Below are 19,921 nucleotides of genomic sequence, written 5' to 3'. Positions count from 1 at the left end.
TTTTGAAACATTTTCAACCCCAAAACTCATTTTTTTTGAAGGCTCGTTTTGCAAAACCAGTATATCCAGGACAAACTCTAAAAACTGAGATGTGGAAAGAAGGAAATAGAATCCATTTCCAAACCAAGGTATGAATATTGTTTTCTTACCCACTTCACTATGTCCTATAATTTTGTTCCATAAAACAAAAAAAAAACACACAAAAACCTGTAAAGTCTTTGTATAATCAGTGGTAACTTTTATTAAGAAATAAGATGCCTATTTACCTTGTTTTTTATTTTGTTTTATTTTCAACAAGAGGCCTGGTGCATGAATTTGTGCATGTGTGGGGTCTGGCCAGCCAGCCCCAATGGGGGCCCATCAGGCTGGGCTGGTGGAGGGGAGGGGCTGCGGGCAGTTGGCTGGCCAGCCCCACCCCCAGTCGGGGTGTTGGGGGCCATTTGGGGCCCAGATCAGGCTGGTTGGCTGCTACAGTGCACGTCATAGCCACCTGTTCTGGTTGTTCCACCATTCCGGTTGCTGGGCTTTTATATATATACTAGAGGCCCGTTGCACGAAGATTTGTGCAATAGGCCTTCCTTCCCCTGGCTGCCAGCACCGGTTTTCCTCGCATCGAGGACCCAGGCCTTTGCTCTGGCTGCTGCCTTCAGTCTTCGCTCCTGCTGGAGCCTTCAGTCTTTGCTCCAGCTGGAGCGCCGCTCCTATAGCTCCCTCCACCCCCCACGGTCCCCCTCATAGCAGGTGTTTCACCCCGCCCAGCCTCGCAGCGCCTGCATGCATGCTGCCCAGAGGCCCAGAGCGGCTGGGGGGCAGGGCCACTGCCATCTTTGTTGGGTTAATTTGCATACTCACTCCTGATTGGCTGGTGGGCATCACGAAGTGATGGTCAATTTGCATGTTTCTCTTTTATTAGTGTAGATAGATAACTGGTTCCTGTATGTGTAGCAGTGACAGAGCTGTTCTGAAAACACAACCAACCCTATCTTTTTGGCTCAAGCAGTTAGGTTGTTGTCAAAATATAATCTTCAAAAAATTAAAGACATGGCTCTCAGAGAGATTTAAATGAAAACATGACATAAATGTATTTAATTACTTAATGAGGGAATTAACAAGCAAGATGATAAAACTGGTTCAAAACAGAATTAGAACAAAAGTGTTTTGTCCAATAGGAAATGCATTCTAAAATAATTTTACTGATATAGAGACAAAACTAGTGAGTATACTAAAGAATAATCCTCTATAATAATGAAAGTGTAATATGCTAATTAGACTGGACATCCTTCCAGACATCCTTCCAGGAGAAGCCGGGGCTGTGAGGGAAGCCCGGGTCCCAGGTGCCTGCCAGCAGCCGGTGGGAAGCCCAGGTCCCGGGTGCTGGAGGGAAGCCGGTGCCAGCAGCCGGAAGAAGGAAGGCCTACTCTTGCACGAATTTCATGCATTGGGTCTCTAGTCTATACTTTTAAAAGGGTAATATGCTAATTAGACCAGGAGACCTTCTGGGATATCTTCCGGATACCCTTCTGGACAAAACCATGGTGGCAGGGCCGAGGCAGAGTCAGTTAGGGGCAATCAGGCCAGGAGGGGAGGGCAGTTGGGGGTGACCAAGCTGGCGGGGTGGGGCATTTGGGGGTGAGCAGGTCGGCAGTGGGGGGCAGTTGAGGGCCATCAGGCCTGCAGGGGGGGCAGTTGGGAGTGAGCAGGCTGGAAGGGGGGCAGTTGGGGGCCATCAGACCAGCAGGAGGGGTAGTTGGGGGTGAGAAGGCTGGCTTGGGGGGCAGTTGGGGGCGAGCAGGCCAGCAGGCAGAGTGGTTAGGGGTGATCAGGCAGGTGAGTGGTTAGGAGCCAGTGGTCCCGGATTGCGAGAGGGATCCCAGATTGGAGAGGGTGCAGGCTGGGCTGAGGGACACCCCCCCCCCCCCCCCCGCCATGCATGAATTTTATGCACTGGGCCATTAGTATATAATAAAAGGGTAATATGCAAATTGACGGAATGGCGGAACAACTGGTTGCTATGATGTGCATTGACCACCAGGGGGAAGATGCTCAATGCAGGAGCTGCCCCCTGGTGGTCAGTGTGCTCCCACAGGGGGAGCACTGCTCAGCTACAAGCCGGGCTGCAGTGCTAAGGATGTCCAACTGATGGCTTAGGCCTGCTCCCCGTGGGGAGAGGGCCTAATCCATCAGTTGGACATCCCCCGAGGGCTCCTGGACTGCTAAAGGGTGCAGACTGGGCTGAGGAAATCCCCTCTTCCAAATGCATGAATGTCGTGCACCAGGCCTCTAGTAAAACCATATCCTTTATGGTTTGGTTTCTACTGGACAGAAAACACGTGTATTTTAATCACACAAAAATCCACAAATTAACATTTTATATCACAAGTCTGATATTAATTATAAATAACAAGACAAATAAAATATATTTCCCTATAGAGTTAAGTAATTTTGGGGTGAGGCTGTTAAGCAGTGCCCAAATAAAATACTAAAAGGACATGCAGCCATCCTTTTACTTGTAAGTTTTTTAAAAGTCATTTTTGTTAACACAGTTGACCGGCTGCTACTATTTGGCCTGATCATGTACCAATACTGCATAGATGGTTTGTGTTGAGTAGTTTAAACACCTCCACTAATAATAATAACAACTTCCAGTTATTGAGTTCCTATAAGCAGGCTATACCATTATCTCTAACATGCAGTGATTAGATGTGCTCTTTTTCTACTAGTTATATATAAGAATCATCCCTCCCTCCCTTCCTCCCTCATTCCCTCCCTCTCTCCCTTTTTTCTTTCCTTCCTATTGTATTTTAAGAAACATCTTAAACTAATGTTCCAAATGATATGCTTGGCTTGGTTACAAGAAAGTAATTTACTTAAGTGTATTTTGTTTATAAATTGTCTTTTTCCATACCTTTCACTGATGTAATTTGAAATAAAATGAACAAATTTGAAAGTTCTTTTTTTCTGAACTATGATATGAAGTAGTCAAAGGATAATGATCTAGATAGTTAAAAATCAGTTTTGATAAATGCTACCTTAATTTTTAGATACGTTCATGTACATTTGTAGCAGTACCATAATTTTATGAAAGAATAGCCATTGAAATAATTTTAGATAAATTATTAAGAATTAGAATTTGAGTGCCTGTAATGAATGAACTTTTATTTTGATAAAAGCCTATTTAAGCATTTAGTTTATGCTATGTACACTTCCTATTTGAAATAAGAACTAGAATTAATACTTTAAAAAGACGAGTATTAGCAGAAATAAACTTTGATTACCACTGCCTCATGTGGATATTGGGCCATGCCTTCTACCTTTCAACAGTTGGGTAATTCTTATTTTGGTTCTCATTAGACACACAGTTGTGTGTTTTTTAAAGTCCCCCAAATACCAGTGCCCAGGCTGCACCTCAGATTATTTAATTTGGAATTTTTGGAGATAGGACCTACTCAAACATGTTTTTAAAAGGGTTCCAGTTGATTTTACAGTTAGGTTAATAACAGTAGTATTAATTCAGTAAGGCTTCATATTTATTCATCTTGACATTTAATTTATGAACTTTTTATTTAATTTGGATTATTTTCTTTTTTATATGAGGGGGAAAAAGTAAATTTTCTTTAAATAACTTTATACTATTTCACATGAAGTGTTTGCATTGGAATTATCAGAGTGAATTGGTTTATTTTTTCCTTTTTGTACCCCTTATAAGACCCAAGAAACTGGAAACATCGTCATTTCAAATGCATATGTGGATCTTGTGCCAACATCTGATGTTTTAGCCAAGACACCTTCTGAGGTAGGTTATAAAAATTGGTATTCAAAGCCACCTCCTAATTTCTGAATGAATTTCTGTTAGAATTACTTTAAGAATGTCCAACCTACTTTTGAAAATTAAGAGCTGTGAAAGATTCTTAATTCTTGAATTAAAAGACATCGATTCAAAACTGCTTCGAATAAAAAGAATATTTTGACAACATATACATTTAAAAAAATTCTTTGGAGGTGATACTGGGGTATCTTTCAAGATAAAATAATTAATTTTCTAGTTTTAGAGTACCTAAATCAATTGTTTGATGAGAAATGTCAAGCAAACAATATTTTGAAGAAAAATAAGTGAAAAAATTAAATATCCTAAAGCTTTTCTTGATTTAAATGTTTGTATAAAGCTTTGTATACAAATATAAAAACAATAGTATTATTTATTAAAACATTTTTTATATGAGAGAGAAACATTGAATGGTTGCTTACCATACGTGCCCTGACTGGGGATTGAACCCGTAACCTAGGGTTCAATGCACATGCCTGGAATCAAACCTTTGATCTTTCTGTGTACAGAATGACACTCTTAGCAACCGAGCCACACCAGCCAGGGAAAAACATTTTTGTTATTCTCTGTTAGCATGCTGAGACTTAATAAAAATGTTTATGTTCTCTGTCTCCAAAATACTAATTTTGTAATGTCGAGGTTTTCATATCTTTACCTTATGATCTTAAATAACTGACGATTAATAGCTCTCAAGAAGTCTCTAAGATAAAAAAATTTATGATGTTTTAGAGCTAGAAATTCAGTTTTCATATAATATAATCGCATTTTACAAATAAAGAAATAAGACCACAGAAGTTGATTGATTTGTCCTGTATTTTCTTGTTGTAGTTAGGATATAGGTTGTCTATTTCCTAATTTACTTTTAAACTATTATTTCTTAATTCTGATAAAAGTAAAAACCTCTTATTAAGAGGGCTGAATGTCTGGTGGAAAAGAATGAATTTAAGGAAAGTGTGAAAGAAGTCTGGAGTAAAAAGAAAAAACATACTTGTTTGCCTTATTTAGGTGTAGATTTTAGAAAAATCACCTTAATGCACATATATTTTGTAATGCTTTTTCTCCTTGACTCATTTTTACATAACTTTTAAAATTAAATTTTCTTTTTCCTAGGGTGGGGAGCTTCAGAGTGCTTTGGTATTTGAGGAAATAGGTCGTCGTCTTAAGGATATTGGGCATGAGGTGGTGAAGAAAGTAAATGCTGTATTTGAGTGGCATATCACTAAAGATGGAAGTGTTGCAGCTAAGTGGAGTAAGTTATATCCCTGACTTTAAATTATTTTAAAGTAATGCTTAGTAAATAGAGATAAAAATCCTTGTTATAGTTAAAGCCTGTCTCTTTGAAAGTAGGTAAATCCTACCTTCTTAGGTCAGTTATTTTTAATGGGGACAATAGGCTTCATGTTATCCAAAGACATGTGTTATTTGGAGATGTAGGGAATCAATTAAAATGAAAATATCTGTTTTAAATATTCTATTTAACACCTGAATTATTACTTTTAAACAGTCATCTTAGCAGTGTGCTTCTCTAACTAATCTTCAAATTTCTCTTAAACATATAAAGCAAGTTTGTCAGGTCAAATGAGATATTTTTGTCATTATATTTTGACAATTTTAAAATTGTTTTCTTCATCCCAAAACATTAGTAATTTGGATTATTACCTAATTATCAGACTTTTATTTAAGGGTGCCTATTTAAGTGCCTTGAAAATCAGATTATTTCTCATTACAACTGAAGATCACTATAAATGCTCATTTACACCAAAAAATTAAAGTGTATCTCTAAATCAACTGAAACTTTTGAAATAATCTATTACATATTCCTAAAAAACATTTTGAACTTTTATTCAATTAATTTTGGTTCATTATAAACACGTTTCTTTTTAATGTAACAGTTGCTGTTTCTTTTAGGCAGTGTATGTTCATTGTATAATATTTGATATAGAAAGGTTTAAAGAAGAAAATGATGTGTACTTTTACTACCCACAGTTAACATTTTGATGTTTGTTCTTCTAGAAGACATTTGTACTTATAGGCCGTTAATCCAGAAGTGGTGTTAAAGGAAGCCAAAAATGTAATGTTCTTGGTCCCCTAAATTTCAGAGTGTCTAATATTTTTCTAAATAATGCCATAGATTAACACTGTAAATGTAGGTGTCATCACTTTCCTTTCTTTCATCTTTCTGTCCTTCCCTTTTTCTTTCTATGTATCCATGATGGAATTCAATTTTATCCCAATGGATTGACAGTATATTGGAAGTTGGGTAATAAATATAAAGCACAGGACTTTTGAAGATATTGGGGAAGAAGAGAAATGAGGTCTATGAGTGAGAAAAGGTGCTGGAACTGTCTGTCTCACTGTTGGCAGAAATCTGAAGGGATTTATAAAGTATACAAGTGATTCACTCTTGGCAGACAGTTTCAATTACCGACTAAGATTTTCCCCTTATCTTGGTGACAATTTCCTTGTAGGCAATATTAGAAAATGTGCTTACATAGAAAAATTACCTTGAATTAACCTAAGGGATTTTTCCTTATATTTCCACTGGGAAAAAAATGGGAATATTGGAATCTTGTTAATAAGTACTTATTATTGATGCCTTGTGGCTTATGTTGGTCTTATCATCCCTTCTTCAAGTTAACAGTGAAATTTGATCTTAAAGCTTTCTCTGAAAGGATTCACCATTTTCTTTGGTTATCTGCTTCCTGTTATTTGATTAGATTCTCAGCTGTGCAAGTATTTTTCGTTCTTTTTATTGTTTTCTCAAAGTCTTTATGTCACCGAATTAAGGAGCAATAGCTGGCAGCAGAATAAACTATCTCGGTCTTTTGGCTTATGGTATCTTAGAAGGTGATTCCATTTGGCACTTCTGCTTTGCATCTTGACACCTAATGACATGAAATAAATGATTGAATGATTTGATTTAGGGAACACCTAAGGTACTTTTTTCCCCCCTAAAAAGCAGTTTTTAAAATGTTTTGCTAAATACTTTATTATCAAATATTTTTATATGTTAAATTGCTGCTAGTTGTCCCAGCCTTCACATGTTGGCAGACTGGAACCTAGTTATAGAGAACAGGGCTAAGCTACTCAGTGTACCTGGGCTGGCCTTAAGTGTCACTGGAGTTGCATGAGTGACTGACCTTGAGCAAGTCGAGGAACAAGGGTTTGGGCTCAGTGGCCTGGAAGGCGCATTCCAACCCAAAGATCCTGAATCATGCCCATTTTCCCTGTTAACTCCCTCACCCAGCATCCAAACAACTCCAACAACAAATCTCCAGGCTGAATGCATGTGGGGGGCGAATCTTTGCAAACCCAATTAGTCTGAATATGGAGTTAGTAAGTAAGGTTCTGTGTCAGTACTGGGTTAGGGGTGGTTCTGGCTGTGGAGGAGGAAAAGTCATAAGTTGTGTATTTGGAGTTAGGCCTCCCTGAGGCCCGTTCTGGTCATCTAGGAGCCGGGTGAAAGCCAGTGGCCTCTGTGTCACTTGGATGACCTGAGAGAGGCTGGAGAGTCCTTCCTTTTTTTTCTGCGGGCCAAGAGTATGTGTCATGGAGAAATGCAGGCCCTGATCTACATGAAAAACCAGAGGGCCTCAGTGAGGTATTTTGGGGAAGGAAGCTGTATCTTGCAATACTCACTTGCAGCTTATTTCTAACTCTGGAGACAATGTTTTGATTATGGAGTACTATTTTAGAAGTCTTAAAAACATTATGGTCCATAGATAGTGTTTCTTTAAGTAGATAAGGTCACATAGAAGCCTGTCTTACTTATTTCACTGTTAATACTTATTATAATATCAGAAAGACAGTGATTTTTGTCTCTTTTTTTTTATTACTCCAAAATGTAATTCACTGCCTGACATGTCTGAATACCTTTTTAAGACAGCCTATATACCTTCAGGTGTTTTACACTTTTTAAAAAAAAAATATATTTTATTGATATTTCACAGAGAGGAAGGGAGAGGGATAGAGAGCTAGAAACATCGATGAGAGAGAAACATCGATCAGCTGCCTCCTGCACACCTCCCACTGGGGATGTGCCCGCAACCAAGGTACATGCCCTTGACCGGAATCGAACCTGAGACCTTTCAGTCCGCAGGCCGACGCTCTATCCACTGAGCCAAACCGGTTTCGGCTACACTTTTAAATAAAGGCTGTCCTTTGGCTTTTTATTTTTTTAGAGATCCTTGAATTAGGTTGGAAAGGTAAAAATAGATACTAGCCCAGCCCGTGTGGCTCAGGGGTTGAGCATCAACCTATGAACCAGGAGATCAGGGTTTAATTCCCAGTCAGGGCACACGTCTGGCTTGCAGGCTCGATCACCAGTGTGGGGTGTGCAGAAGGCAACCAATCAATGATTCTCTCTCATCATTGATGTTTTTAATCTCTCTCTCCCTCTCCCTTCCTCTCTGAATCAATAAAATATATATATATATATATATATATATTTTTTTTTTTTAAAATAGATATCAGATGGAGAAACAATCTCTGAATTCTCTTTGAACAGAGCCTGTTGTTCACCACAGTTATCTTACTGTGTTATGGTCATTTCTAATTATATATCTCCTCCCACTTGACCTTGGGTTGAACACTGAGAAAGAGCTCTGGATCAGTTTATTTCTAACTTCAAGTACAATCTATAACCCATAGTAGCCTGACTCTGTAAGTGTTGAATAAGTGCTAAAAGCCATGTAAAATGCACAGCTTTGGATGGAATCAGATGCCTGCCTTTTAAAAAAAGTGCTGAAATTGGTGCCTTTTCTTCTTTTAAAACAATAAGTTTATTGTATGGAGAGTAATATGTATTTTCTGTTTAGTCTGAGGGAAATATTCAGAAATAATATGATATAATTGAAACATTTTATAAGTAAGTAGTATATTTTATGATTTTATTATTATTAATTGAAGCCAGCCTAAAGTTGTCCTTGTAAACACTTTGGGTCCCTAAGCAACAGTAAAAATTCAGAGGAAATGAAAGATGACAGGAAGGCATAAAGAAGATGAAAGAATCAGAGGCTTTATATGGCCTAATAGTCTGCTCCTGAAAATTACAACACGGTTACTTTTTTATCTGCAATTCGAGAAACTGAAAGCTCTAAAAATGGAGAGTTTTTTTCGCATAACTCATTGGTGGCAGCACCTGACTAGAACTTAACGATGCAGCTGATTGTCCTTATCTCATCTGGTTAGTCAAATATAGAAACCACATATTTGTTTATAGTGTTGGAGGTCTTACATAATATGTAATACATGTTTTAAGAACCATATTTTCTTCCTAAAATCTGAAAAATTCTGAATTCTCAATACATCTGGCCCAAAGGAGTTTAAATAGGGAATTGGGACCTATTCATATATACAAATTATTCTGGTAGAACAGAAGTGATCAGAGACATGGGAAGGTGCTGTTGGCTTTCACAGACGGGAGGATTGGTTCATTCAACAAATATTTGAGTATTTACTATGTGCCAAGTTCTCTGCTAGGTTGTGGATTACAAATGTGAAAAGACAGATGTGTTTTTTGGTCTACAGAAACCAGGAAAGTTTAAAATACTGGAGTTAAGGAAACACTGCAGATAAAAAGGAAGGAAAACCTCTATTAAGGTGATGGCAATAATGGAGAGGAAAGGGCCTGTGTGGATATATTGCTGAGATAGAATTGACTGACTGGGCTACTAATAATGCCAGAAAAACAAGAGGAATGAGAAAGAGATAGCTAATGCATAAGTGCTGAGCTGCATGACTGAGGATTTTGATTGTGTTACTAGAAGGTGAAACATGAGAGAGCAGTTTATGAGAAAAGATGGAAAGCTGTGGTACCCAAATTGTAGCAGCCTGAGATCTGGCCTAGGTTGTGGGAACTATTCACAACTGGAATCAGAACTGGAAACCATGTTCATGGTTGGAACTCAGAGCATTAGCTTTGCTACTCTGCTTTGTGGCACACAGGAGGGAATAGAAGGAAGTCTTTGTTGATCCTGCAAGGTTATTTGCTGCTCATGGTTTATAGAATAACTAGAGGCCCGGTGCATGAAATTCGTGCATGGAGGGAGGGGGGAATGTGTCCCTCAGCCCAGCCTGCACCCTCTCGAATCTGGGATCGGGCCTAAATGGGCAGTCGGACATCCCTCTCACAATCCAGGACTGCTGGCTCCCAACCACTTGCCTGCCTGCCTGCCTGATTGCCTCTAACTGCTTCTGCCTGCCAGCCTGATCACCCCCTAACCACTCCCCTGCCAGCCTGATTGATGCCTAACTGCTCCCCTCCTGGCCCTATTGCCCCTAACTGCCCTCCCCTGTTGGCCTGGTCACACCTAACTGCCCTCCCCTGCCAGCCTGGTTGCCCCTAACTGTCCTCCCCTGCAGGCCTAGTTGCCCCCAACTGCCCTCCCCTGCTAGCCTGGTCGCCCCCAACTGCCCTCCCTGGCAGGCCTGGTCCCCCCAACTGCCCTCCTCTGTAGGCCTGGTCCCCCCCAACTGCCCTCCCCTGCAGGCCTGGTCCCCCCCAACTGCCCTCCCCTGCAGGCCTGGTCGCCCCCAACTGCCCTCCTCTGCCAGCCTGGTCACCCCTAACTGCCCTCCCCTGCAGGCCTGGTCCCCCCAACTGTCCTCCCCTTCAGGCCTGGTCACCTCCAACTGCCCTCTTCTGCCAGCCATCTTGTGGTGGCCATCTTGTGTCCACATGGGGGCGGCCATCTTTGACTATATGGGGCCAACCATTTTGTGTGTTGGAGTAATGGTCAATTTGCATATTACTTTTCTATCAGATTACTCTCTTATTAGATAGGATGGCTCCAGTATTTCCATTTTTCTCTAAATAAAGCAAGCATCTTAGAATTTGACCAACAATTTTTAAATATACAATTTGTTATAACTCTAGACATGAATGTTGCCCTGTGTTCCCAAATAAGATTTGTTTATTGTTTGATTATATCTAATAGCTGTAAAGTAGTTACAAAACTGAAACTTTTGATAAAGACAGATTTATTTTCATGTAATAATGATACACTGTAACTGAGTAAAAAATATATTTGTGTTTCTTAGGATGATAGGTTTAAACTGGTTGGCATTGAGCAATTTGGCTGTTTTTCTCCTAAAGAAAATTTGGTTTCCTTTTACATATTTGTAATCTTTTCCATTATAGGAACATAATTGGATTATACATTTATATAGCAAGATTATAGAAATACTATGCATTATTGCTTAAATAATGTTAGCTGAGTAATAAAGTGAGTTGGCTTTTTAAAAATGTGTACTGTAACTAATGGTGTAGTGCTAAGTCTACCTATTTGGCCTAAATCCAGGCATCCATTATGCACTGTGTAACAATGAATGGATGTTAAAGGTGTTTTATTTTGCATGTTAGAAGTCATCTGTTTTGGATCTTGGAAATTTGCCAGAATGTGGTAGAATATGTACAGTTTGGGCAACTGCCATTCTTTTAAGATCAGAATACATTCATGCTTGAGGATACCGTTAGCTCTTGGGTTGCTGCTCATGTTGTAGTGGTCAAAGCAGAAACACCTGTAGGGTTTCTCAGCATGGATATAAATGAAATCTTAAAAGGGTGTTGGTCTCATATTTAGGGTTGGGATCCAAATGAGCATCTCATGTATTTATAGACAAGATTTGAAAGATGATCTTTGGAAAGAAGATGCTGTCCAGTCTGGGATGGGGACCAACTTGTTTGAGAGGTGTCTGCTTCAGGTTATTCTTTCCCTTAGCAACAGTGGCTGCTTCCCCTCTTACCATCACAGCCCCTTACTGTTTGCCCACGTGCATTTAAACACAGATTACTTAAAACTATTATGGCTTTTCATTTTTCTGTGTGTGTTATTCATTTTAATAATATCTTTTTATAGTTTTTTTTTATTTTGAAATATTACAGGCTTACAGAAAAATTGCAGGAATAGTACAGAGAATGAATATCTGTCCTTCACCCAGTTTCTTCACATTAACATTTTATTCCATTTTCTTATTTATCATACATATTATTGTTTTTTTGAAGCATTTGAAAGTAACTTGCAGACGCAATGTCTCTTTATCCCTGAATAATGTGGTAGCATCTCCTAAGAATGTTTTCTTATATGTATGCATAGAATAATTATCAATATCAGGCAATTAACATTGATACAGTATTATTTAATCTACAGACCTTATTAATATTTCACAAATTTCCTCAGTAATGTCCTTTATAGCAAAGGAATAACAATAGTAATAACAATAACAAAATAGAAATGAAGAAAGGAAAAGTAAGAACTGCTCGCGTCCAATGTCGGATCATATATTGCATTTAGGTGTCAGGTCTCTTTAGTCTCCGTTAACCTGGACGAATTTCCTCAGTCTGTTTTTATTTTCTAGGACATTGACATATTTGAAGAGTAGAGGCCACTTATGTTGTAGAATGTTCCTCAGTTTATATTTATTTGATGTTTCTTCATGATTATTAGAATTTATTAACTTTTGGCAGGAATAGCACAAAAGTGTTGTGTCCTTCTTAGTGTGATTTAAAAAAATCTTTACTTTTATCCTAAGTTTTTGTTTGTTGTCATTATTTTTATAGAGATGCTTCCTCCAGGTGCTTTTTAATCAGCCATTTAACAAATAGTTACTAAGTACTTTCTATTCAAGGAAGCATAAGGGGGTATAAAGACTAGATGTTCTTGTTTCAGCAAAGAATTTATAATCTTAAGGGGAGAAGGTATCCACAAAACAACTTCATTCTCCCAGGGTATCCCTTTGTGATTTGTAAGGTCCATATCCTAAGGCCTTCGAAGATCTCCAAGTTTCCAAATGCCGTGTGCTCATCTAACACCTCTCCCTCCCCCGTTATATGCTGTAATGTATAACTGAACTTTTTATGGACTCTTTTAGAGCCATAATGACTATATAAATACAAAGCTAAAGTCATTTTGTAAAGCTTTTAAAATAAATTGTACAACTAAAATAAAATACATACAATCTGTTACTTCATTTTAATTTAAGATTAGCTCTGACCTTACAGGTGTCTGTAAACTCAAAGTGATGGTGGTAGATGATGATTCTCCCCAAGAGGCAAGTTGTAGACTGTGACCTGAGCCACTGCAGAACTGAAAGTTTCACTCCTTTACCTCAACTTTGTGTATCTTGCTAAGAACTTTCCCCATCTTAGTGCTCTTTTATTTTATCAACTAGAGGTCCAGTGCACGAAATTCGTGCACAGGGGTGTGTGTCCCTCAGCCCAGCCTGCACTCTCTCCAATCTGGGACCCCTCGAGGGATGTCCGACTGCCCTTTTAGGCCCGATCCCGGTAGGATCGGGCCTAAAAGGGCAGTCGGACATCCCTCTCACAATCCAGGACTGCTGGCTCCCAACCGCTTGCCTGCTTGCCTGCCTGATTGCCCCTAAACGCTTCTGCCTGCCAGCCTGATCACCCCCTAACCCAGCCGTGGGCAAACTACGGCCTGTGGGTCAGATCCAGCCCGTTCAGCTGTTCTATCCGGCCCGTGGAGCTGAAAGAGCGGAGGGTTCTCTTGCTCTCCCCTCCGCTCTTTTACTTTGAATTTATATTAGTTCACACAAACACTACATCCATGCTTTTGTTCTGGCCCTCCGGTCCAGTTTAAGAACCCATTGTGGCCCTCGAGTCAAAAAGTTTGCCCACCCCTGCCCTAACCACTCCCCTGCCAGCATGATTGCCCCTAACTGCCCTCCCCTGCTTTCCCCTGCAGGCCTGGTCACCCCTAACTGCCCTCCCCTGCAGGTCTGGTCTCCCCAACTGCTCTCCCCTGCAGGCCTGGGTCCCCCCCAACTGCCATTCCCTGCAGGCCCGGTCGCCCCCAACTTCCCTCCTCTGCCGGCCTGATCACCCCTAACTGCCCTCCCCTGCAGGCTTGATCGCCCACAACTGCCCTCCCTTGCAGGCCTGGTCCCTCCCAACTGCCCTCCCCTGCTGGCCATCTTGTGGCAGCTATCTTGTGTCCACATGGGGGGGCAGTCATCTTTGACCACATGGGGGCAGCCATCTTGTGTGTTGGAGTGATGGTCAATTTGCATATTACTCTTTTATTAGATAGGATATTAGTTTCTAGATTTCCACCGAAGACAGTTTTATTGCTTTACAAGGGTCATGGCTGTGAAGTAGCACGTAAAACCAGGTGAGTGAGAGGGCAGGCAGACAGCTAAGAACCTTCATTAGCTAAGAGGCTTGCTACCACTCGTTAGTAGTGAGATGAGTGTGGTGCAGTTTTATTCCTGAGCAAGACTAGTATGTACAGTGGGCCTTAGAAATATTAGTGAAGAATTAAACCATGAATGTTGTCCTTGAATGCTAGAGGTTTGCTTCCCTTTAGAGGCCTTCCTTTCTCCCTTCTTCATTCCCCCTCCTCCCTTTCTGTCTTCTTCCCTCTTTTCCTCTTTCCTTTTCACTATAGTACAAATAATACATGAAAACACATTCATAATATGTAAGTTTCAATAAGAACAGTCTATGCTTTTCATGCCTCACTTGTAGTACCTTGCCTATTGTCTGACACCCACAGTAGAAGCAATGAAGTGAGTGAATGAAGTATACAAAGCAGAGAGGTTCCCTTCCCTTAGCTCTTTCCCCTCCCCAAGGTAACCATTATTATCAAATTATATTTTTAGTTTAGTTGGTAGCATTCTCTTTTGTGGAAAGTTAGAGTGATTTGATTTTCTCTTTGGAGCAAGGCTTGGCTAAGCAGAATGTAGTTAAGCACTGTGGGTTTTTCTTACGTATGTGTAGCTTTTCCTTGACCCTAAATTGGGACTGCCCTATACACCTTAGGGAGAGTGATGTGACTGCAGCTCCTTCACTGTAGCAAGAGAAATCACCTCAGGAGGCTGAAGCTGGAGTAGAATCAGGTTGCTCATATATATGATAATTAAAACTTTCTCAAGTGGAACTATGGCATGAAGCTCTATACATGTGATACAGGGAGCAATGAAGGTAAAGGTTTAATAGTTTTTCTAGTTACCCAGCCTGGGGCACTTAATTCTTCTGTCAAAAACAGTTAATGGAAAAGGAGTAAATTTTAATGTTTACTCACAATAATTAAGGCAATAAATATTTTATAAAATCAAAACAAAACTAATTAGAATATTTTTAAAAAATTTATGTTGACTATTTTGATGAATTCAGGTATTTGAAAGAAGATTATAGTATGTATTCCCTTCCCCCAACATTCAACTCTTTTAAAATTCAGGTTCCTCCTTTGTTGAGTATTTGAACCTAAAGGCTGTAACCATATAAACTTCACCAACTTAATTTCGTTATATTATTCCGCATTAAAATGTTTCTGTTGTGTAAACCTCTTCACTGAGGAAAAATGCTGTTTTGACTTTTTGGAGAACTTCTTTATAAAAAGGCCACCTCAAAAAATAAAGGATTAAAAACATTTTTTTCCAAATGGCAAGTGACATCTAATTTAGAATAAATAGGCAGCACATTAACTTGGAAACTGTAAAAATGTCTGTATTTTAGTTGGTTTATTTTACTCTATATTGTGAAGAAAATATGACTCACAATGTTTTTTTTACTATTTTCCCCAGCTGTTGACCTAAAAAATGGTACTGGAAAAGTGTATCAAGGCCCGGCAAAAGGCTCTGCTGATGTAACAATCACACTGTCAGATGATGATTTCATTGGTGTAGTCCTGGGCAAGCTTGACCCTCAAAAGGTAATATTCGTAAAATGTTCCTTTTTCTCTTTGTCATTGCGTTCTGTTTGACAATTGCAGTTTTTAGCTGACTTCCAAATTCTGATTTATAAGGCAGAGTCATAGAACTCTGAAGAAGACACAGTTGATACCAATATCTAAGTTGACAGATCATGAATTTTTCTGGTAGAGTTTCAACTGACACATTTTAAAACTGAACTTTTGGTGGAATTCTTTAGCATATCAACAATATAAAACCCACATCTACACTTTGTATTATATTAGGTCATTAATTCAAAGGTGAAAAACCCTATGATATTAGATATTTCATAAAATTAGACATTCATTCCTGATATATGATTAAGAATTTGTCTTAATCATCATTGAAAATTGGAAATAGAAGGATAGAGTATAACAGCTAGTGTCTTATTTTTTTAATATATATTTTTATTGATTTTAAAGAAAGGAAGGGAGAAGGAGAGAGAGATAGAAACATCTGTGAGATAGAATCATTGATTGGCTGCCTCCTGCACACCCTCTACTGGGAACCAAGCCTGCAACCCAGGCATGTGCCCTGACTGGGAATTGAACCATGACCTCCTGGTTCATGGGCCAATGCTCAACCACTGAGCCACACTGGCCGGGCACTAGTGTCTTATTGAAAGTGAAACATTTAGAGTCAGACATTATAGTGGGAAACTATGATTAAGACAAGAGTGCCATTTCTGACTATGATGAGTTAGTATTGTTTTGAAACTTTTGGCCCAATCTACAAACACACAAAATTAAAGTAACTGATGTAGCAGTTAGAATGGAGTAGAATAGAAAAATTTGTTATTTTCAAATCATGATTATGTAGCTAGAAATCTCAAGAGAATCAACTAGTTGGTTCTTAGAATAGAGGAGTTCAAAGAAGTGGTTAAATGCACAATAACTATTTAAAATAGTTTTCACATAGCAAAACCAGCTAAAAGATATAATTTTTAAAAATTAGTTTATAATTACAACCTAAACTAAAAAACACGAATGACCACACTAATAAGAAAAGTGCAGTGCTTATTTAAAAAAAACTATAGAACCTTACAAGGAACAGAGCAATTTGAATAAATGGAAAATGTTCGTTTTTTCTGGATAGAAAGACTAATTGAAAAAGAATTGTAAAATAATTTGAAAAGAATTGTCAGGTAGTACAGTAAAGTATATGTTCTTTGTCATCAATATATCTGAGTTTAAATCTTAGCCCTGCCACTTACTCTCTAAACTTCAATTTTTTTATTGATAAAATGAATGATTATAATCCCAAAGCGTTGTGATGATAACTAAATCCAATAGTATATTTGAAGAGCTTAGTAAGTACTTGGTACTGAATGAGTTCTCAGGTTATTCCTTCCCAGGAATTTATTTAGTACCTACTCATATTCGGGTTCTAGGGGTGGCTAGATAAGATAGTGCCCCAAATGTGCGGAGCTTAGTTCTAGAGGTGAGTAGAAAAGAAATGTAATTTCAGGTATGAAGAAAATTAAGTCAGGGTAATGGATTAGGGTGATGGTTGGCAAACTTTCTGTATAGGGTCCCATTGTAAATATTTTAGGCTTTGCAGGCCAGATTGTCTCTGTTTTACCCACTCAGTTCTGCCATTGTAGCATTAACATAGCCATAGATCATATGTGAACAAATGGATGTGGCTGTGTTCCAGTGTAACTTTACTTACAAAACAGGCAGCAGAGTAGTATTGGCCCACAGACTCTAGATTAGAGTGTGACAGGATAGAGGAACTATTTTAGATAAGGTTGTCCAAAACAGCCTAAACAAAGTGAGGGCTGAGCTGTCAGGTTAAGGAAACAACCAGTGCAGAGGCTTGAGGCTTGAGGCAGGAGTAGGATTACGTATTAAGTGTATGTAACTGTGAGGAGGCCAGTGATAGTAAATGAGCAGTGGGGAGAGTGGGAGGATGTGAGATGGGAGAATAGGCCAGAGCTGGATCACACAGGACTCTATAGAGCTTGGTAAGGAGTTCAGATCTTACGTGTGAATGGAAGCCACTGAGCTGTGGAATGACAGCATCTGCTGAGTGGAAATTGCCTTTGGGGGAGAGAATAGGTAATTAAGAGTTCTTTTTTAGATATATTATACTTGAGATGTCTGTATATAAAGATTTAATGTAGGATTAAGGAAACATTTATATAATTGCTAGGAATAACAGACCTTTGGGGGAAAATTGATTATTCAGTGAATGATACTGGGCAGCTGCTTAGGAAATGGTAGTGCTTTATGTTATTCCATATATCTAAGTTAATGCCATACTGAATGGAATTGTGTAAAAAATAAAAGCAGAAGCAAAAACTTGATGAAAACCTAGGTATTTTTTATTCTTAATGATAATCCTTAGAGAAATGCTAATTAATATCAGGGGTTTTCTAAACTCATTTGGTTCTATTACCTTCTCTCCAACCTCAATGCTATTTATCATCATTATAAATACACAGTTGGCCCTCTATCCCCAGGTTTCACATCCATGGTAGCGGAGGCCTTTCGCTTGATAATAATGAGCTTGCTGTGCTCTTCACACATGTCAAACACTCAGCTAGGCACTTTGCACACTATTTCATTTAACTCACACAGCAAGGCTGCATGATTTAGGTACTGCTTTCCTGCCCATATAGACGAGGAGGCTGGAGCTCAGAGAGGTTATGGAATCTGCCCAAGCTCAGCTTTCTAGTAAGTGGCAGAGCCTAGATTTTAACCCAGTCATTCTAATGCTAGAGGCCAGGATCTACTCACTACTTTGTTATCTACCTTCTTTTATCATTATGTGGCTTTCTAGTTCATGAAGACGCAATACATATTTTTAATCTGCTTTCAAAAGTTCTGAATTTAATATTTTAATTGTTAGGAACACAATAAAGCCTTTTTTATTTACATATTCCCAAATTCATGTTTAAGAGCATAGATTAAAGCTAGAAGCATAGTTTGAAGCAGAACTCCCAGATCTGTCAGTTCAAATAAATTAGTCTGTGGTTTTCTAAAATACACAGGAGTCTATTTTTTTCTTAGCTGTCTAAGACTATAATCATTAAACTATCATTGCTAGATAAAAGTTGCCTTTGTTGCCAAGAGTTAACTCAATTGTATTCAGCCTCAACAATGACCTTTTTTTTTTTTTTTTAACAGTGATCTTTTAAAAATACAAATAAAATGTAACGTGGTAAAGTTTGGTACGCTTTTCCCTCTTCTTTCCAGGCATTCTTCAGTGGCAGACTGAAGGCCAGAGGGAACATCATGCTGAGCCAGAAGCTTCAGATGATTTTTAAAGACTATGCCAAGCTCTGAAGGACATGCTCCACTGTTAACAAAAGCAGAAGAAAACTCTCTTCACCCCTAGTACACAAAACTGATTCAGCAAAAGTGATCAAAACTAAGATGCAGAAGAAATTGCTTAACATTTTCAGATTTCAGATAACTTTTCAGATTTTCATTTTCTACTAATTTTTCATGTTATCATTATTTTTACAAGGGACTGTAAAATAGCACATAATTATCCTTCCTAGATCTTATCTTCATAATAAAAAATTTTCATTAAAGTCTAGTATCCTTAGAATTGTTAATAGCTTTATACGTTGAAATTAAATGAGTAAAGGCCACATTGATGCCTTTTGCACTTTTTGTTACTTTCTGTTCTGTAATTTATTGAAACCCTGGTTTTAACATGAATTTTCATACATGTACTCACTTTTCATACTTTGCTATAGTAGATAGTATTCTGCTTTAAGGCAAGAGAAAGGTGTTTTGTGTTCTCAAATAGTTTTCTTTCTTCCTCTCCTCCTTTATCTGGAAAGTCTTTACTTTCATCTAATGCTTGTAAGTCTACCAAATATATAGCTTTCTTGCTTAATTGTTAAACTTAAATTGTAAGATATTCACTAGCAAGTACTGTCATATCATTATTTCCCCAACCTTTAGCTCAGATGATGGATGCTGAGAAAATGCTCTCTGATGGTGTGGCTGCAGAGGTAATGAGAAAGTGCGTGGGTGCTCAGGCCAGGGAGAGGGTACATTTCAGTCATGGAGCACAGCTGAGCAGGGTATGTGTGGGTGAGTGAGTTCTCCAGGGAGCGGACTGAGATGGAGATTTAGGGGCAGGAAGTTTATTTAGAAGTGTGCTTTGGATCAGCGCATAGAGAAGGTGGTGGGGGTAAACAGGAAGCAGGGCTAGGCAGAGGGAGAAGTTACACTATGGTGCTTGTACCACATGCCTTCAGCAGATACTTTAAGGAGCTCAGAAGCGGGGATGGCCTTCAGACTCATCCTGAGCTAACTAGTCATTGGTTATAACCTGCCCTGTGGAGGGGCCATGACCTTGGGCAAAGCAGCAGACCTTGGGCAAAGCAGCAGACCTTGGAGTGTGCTTATAGTCAGTTGATTATCTTCCCTGCAGCTGAGGGGA

General features: G+C 38.9%; 1 protein-coding gene across 1 annotated transcript in view; it reads left to right on the top strand.

The window, feature by feature from the left end:
- HSD17B4 (hydroxysteroid 17-beta dehydrogenase 4) overlaps positions 1 to 19,402 on the top strand; it is a 75,256-nt gene extending 55,854 nt beyond the window's left edge. The window contains exons 20-24 of the mRNA XM_080679901.1: positions 42 to 128; positions 3,707 to 3,793; positions 4,934 to 5,072; positions 15,371 to 15,498; positions 18,718 to 19,402. Of these exons, the coding sequence (XP_080536027.1) occupies positions 42 to 128; positions 3,707 to 3,793; positions 4,934 to 5,072; positions 15,371 to 15,498; positions 18,718 to 18,807 (531 nt within the window). The 3' untranslated portion in view covers positions 18,808 to 19,402. The remainder of the gene's footprint in view (positions 1 to 41; positions 129 to 3,706; positions 3,794 to 4,933; positions 5,073 to 15,370; positions 15,499 to 18,717) is intronic.
- Positions 19,403 to 19,921: the final 519 nt, after the last annotated feature.

The sequence above is a fragment of the Plecotus auritus genome (genome assembly GCF_963455305.1).
Source record: "Plecotus auritus genome assembly, chromosome: 7".
Lineage (NCBI taxonomy): Eukaryota > Metazoa > Chordata > Mammalia > Chiroptera > Vespertilionidae > Plecotus > Plecotus auritus.
The sequence above is the reverse complement of the archived record's forward strand: the minus strand, read 5'-3'. Positions and strand labels throughout refer to the sequence as shown.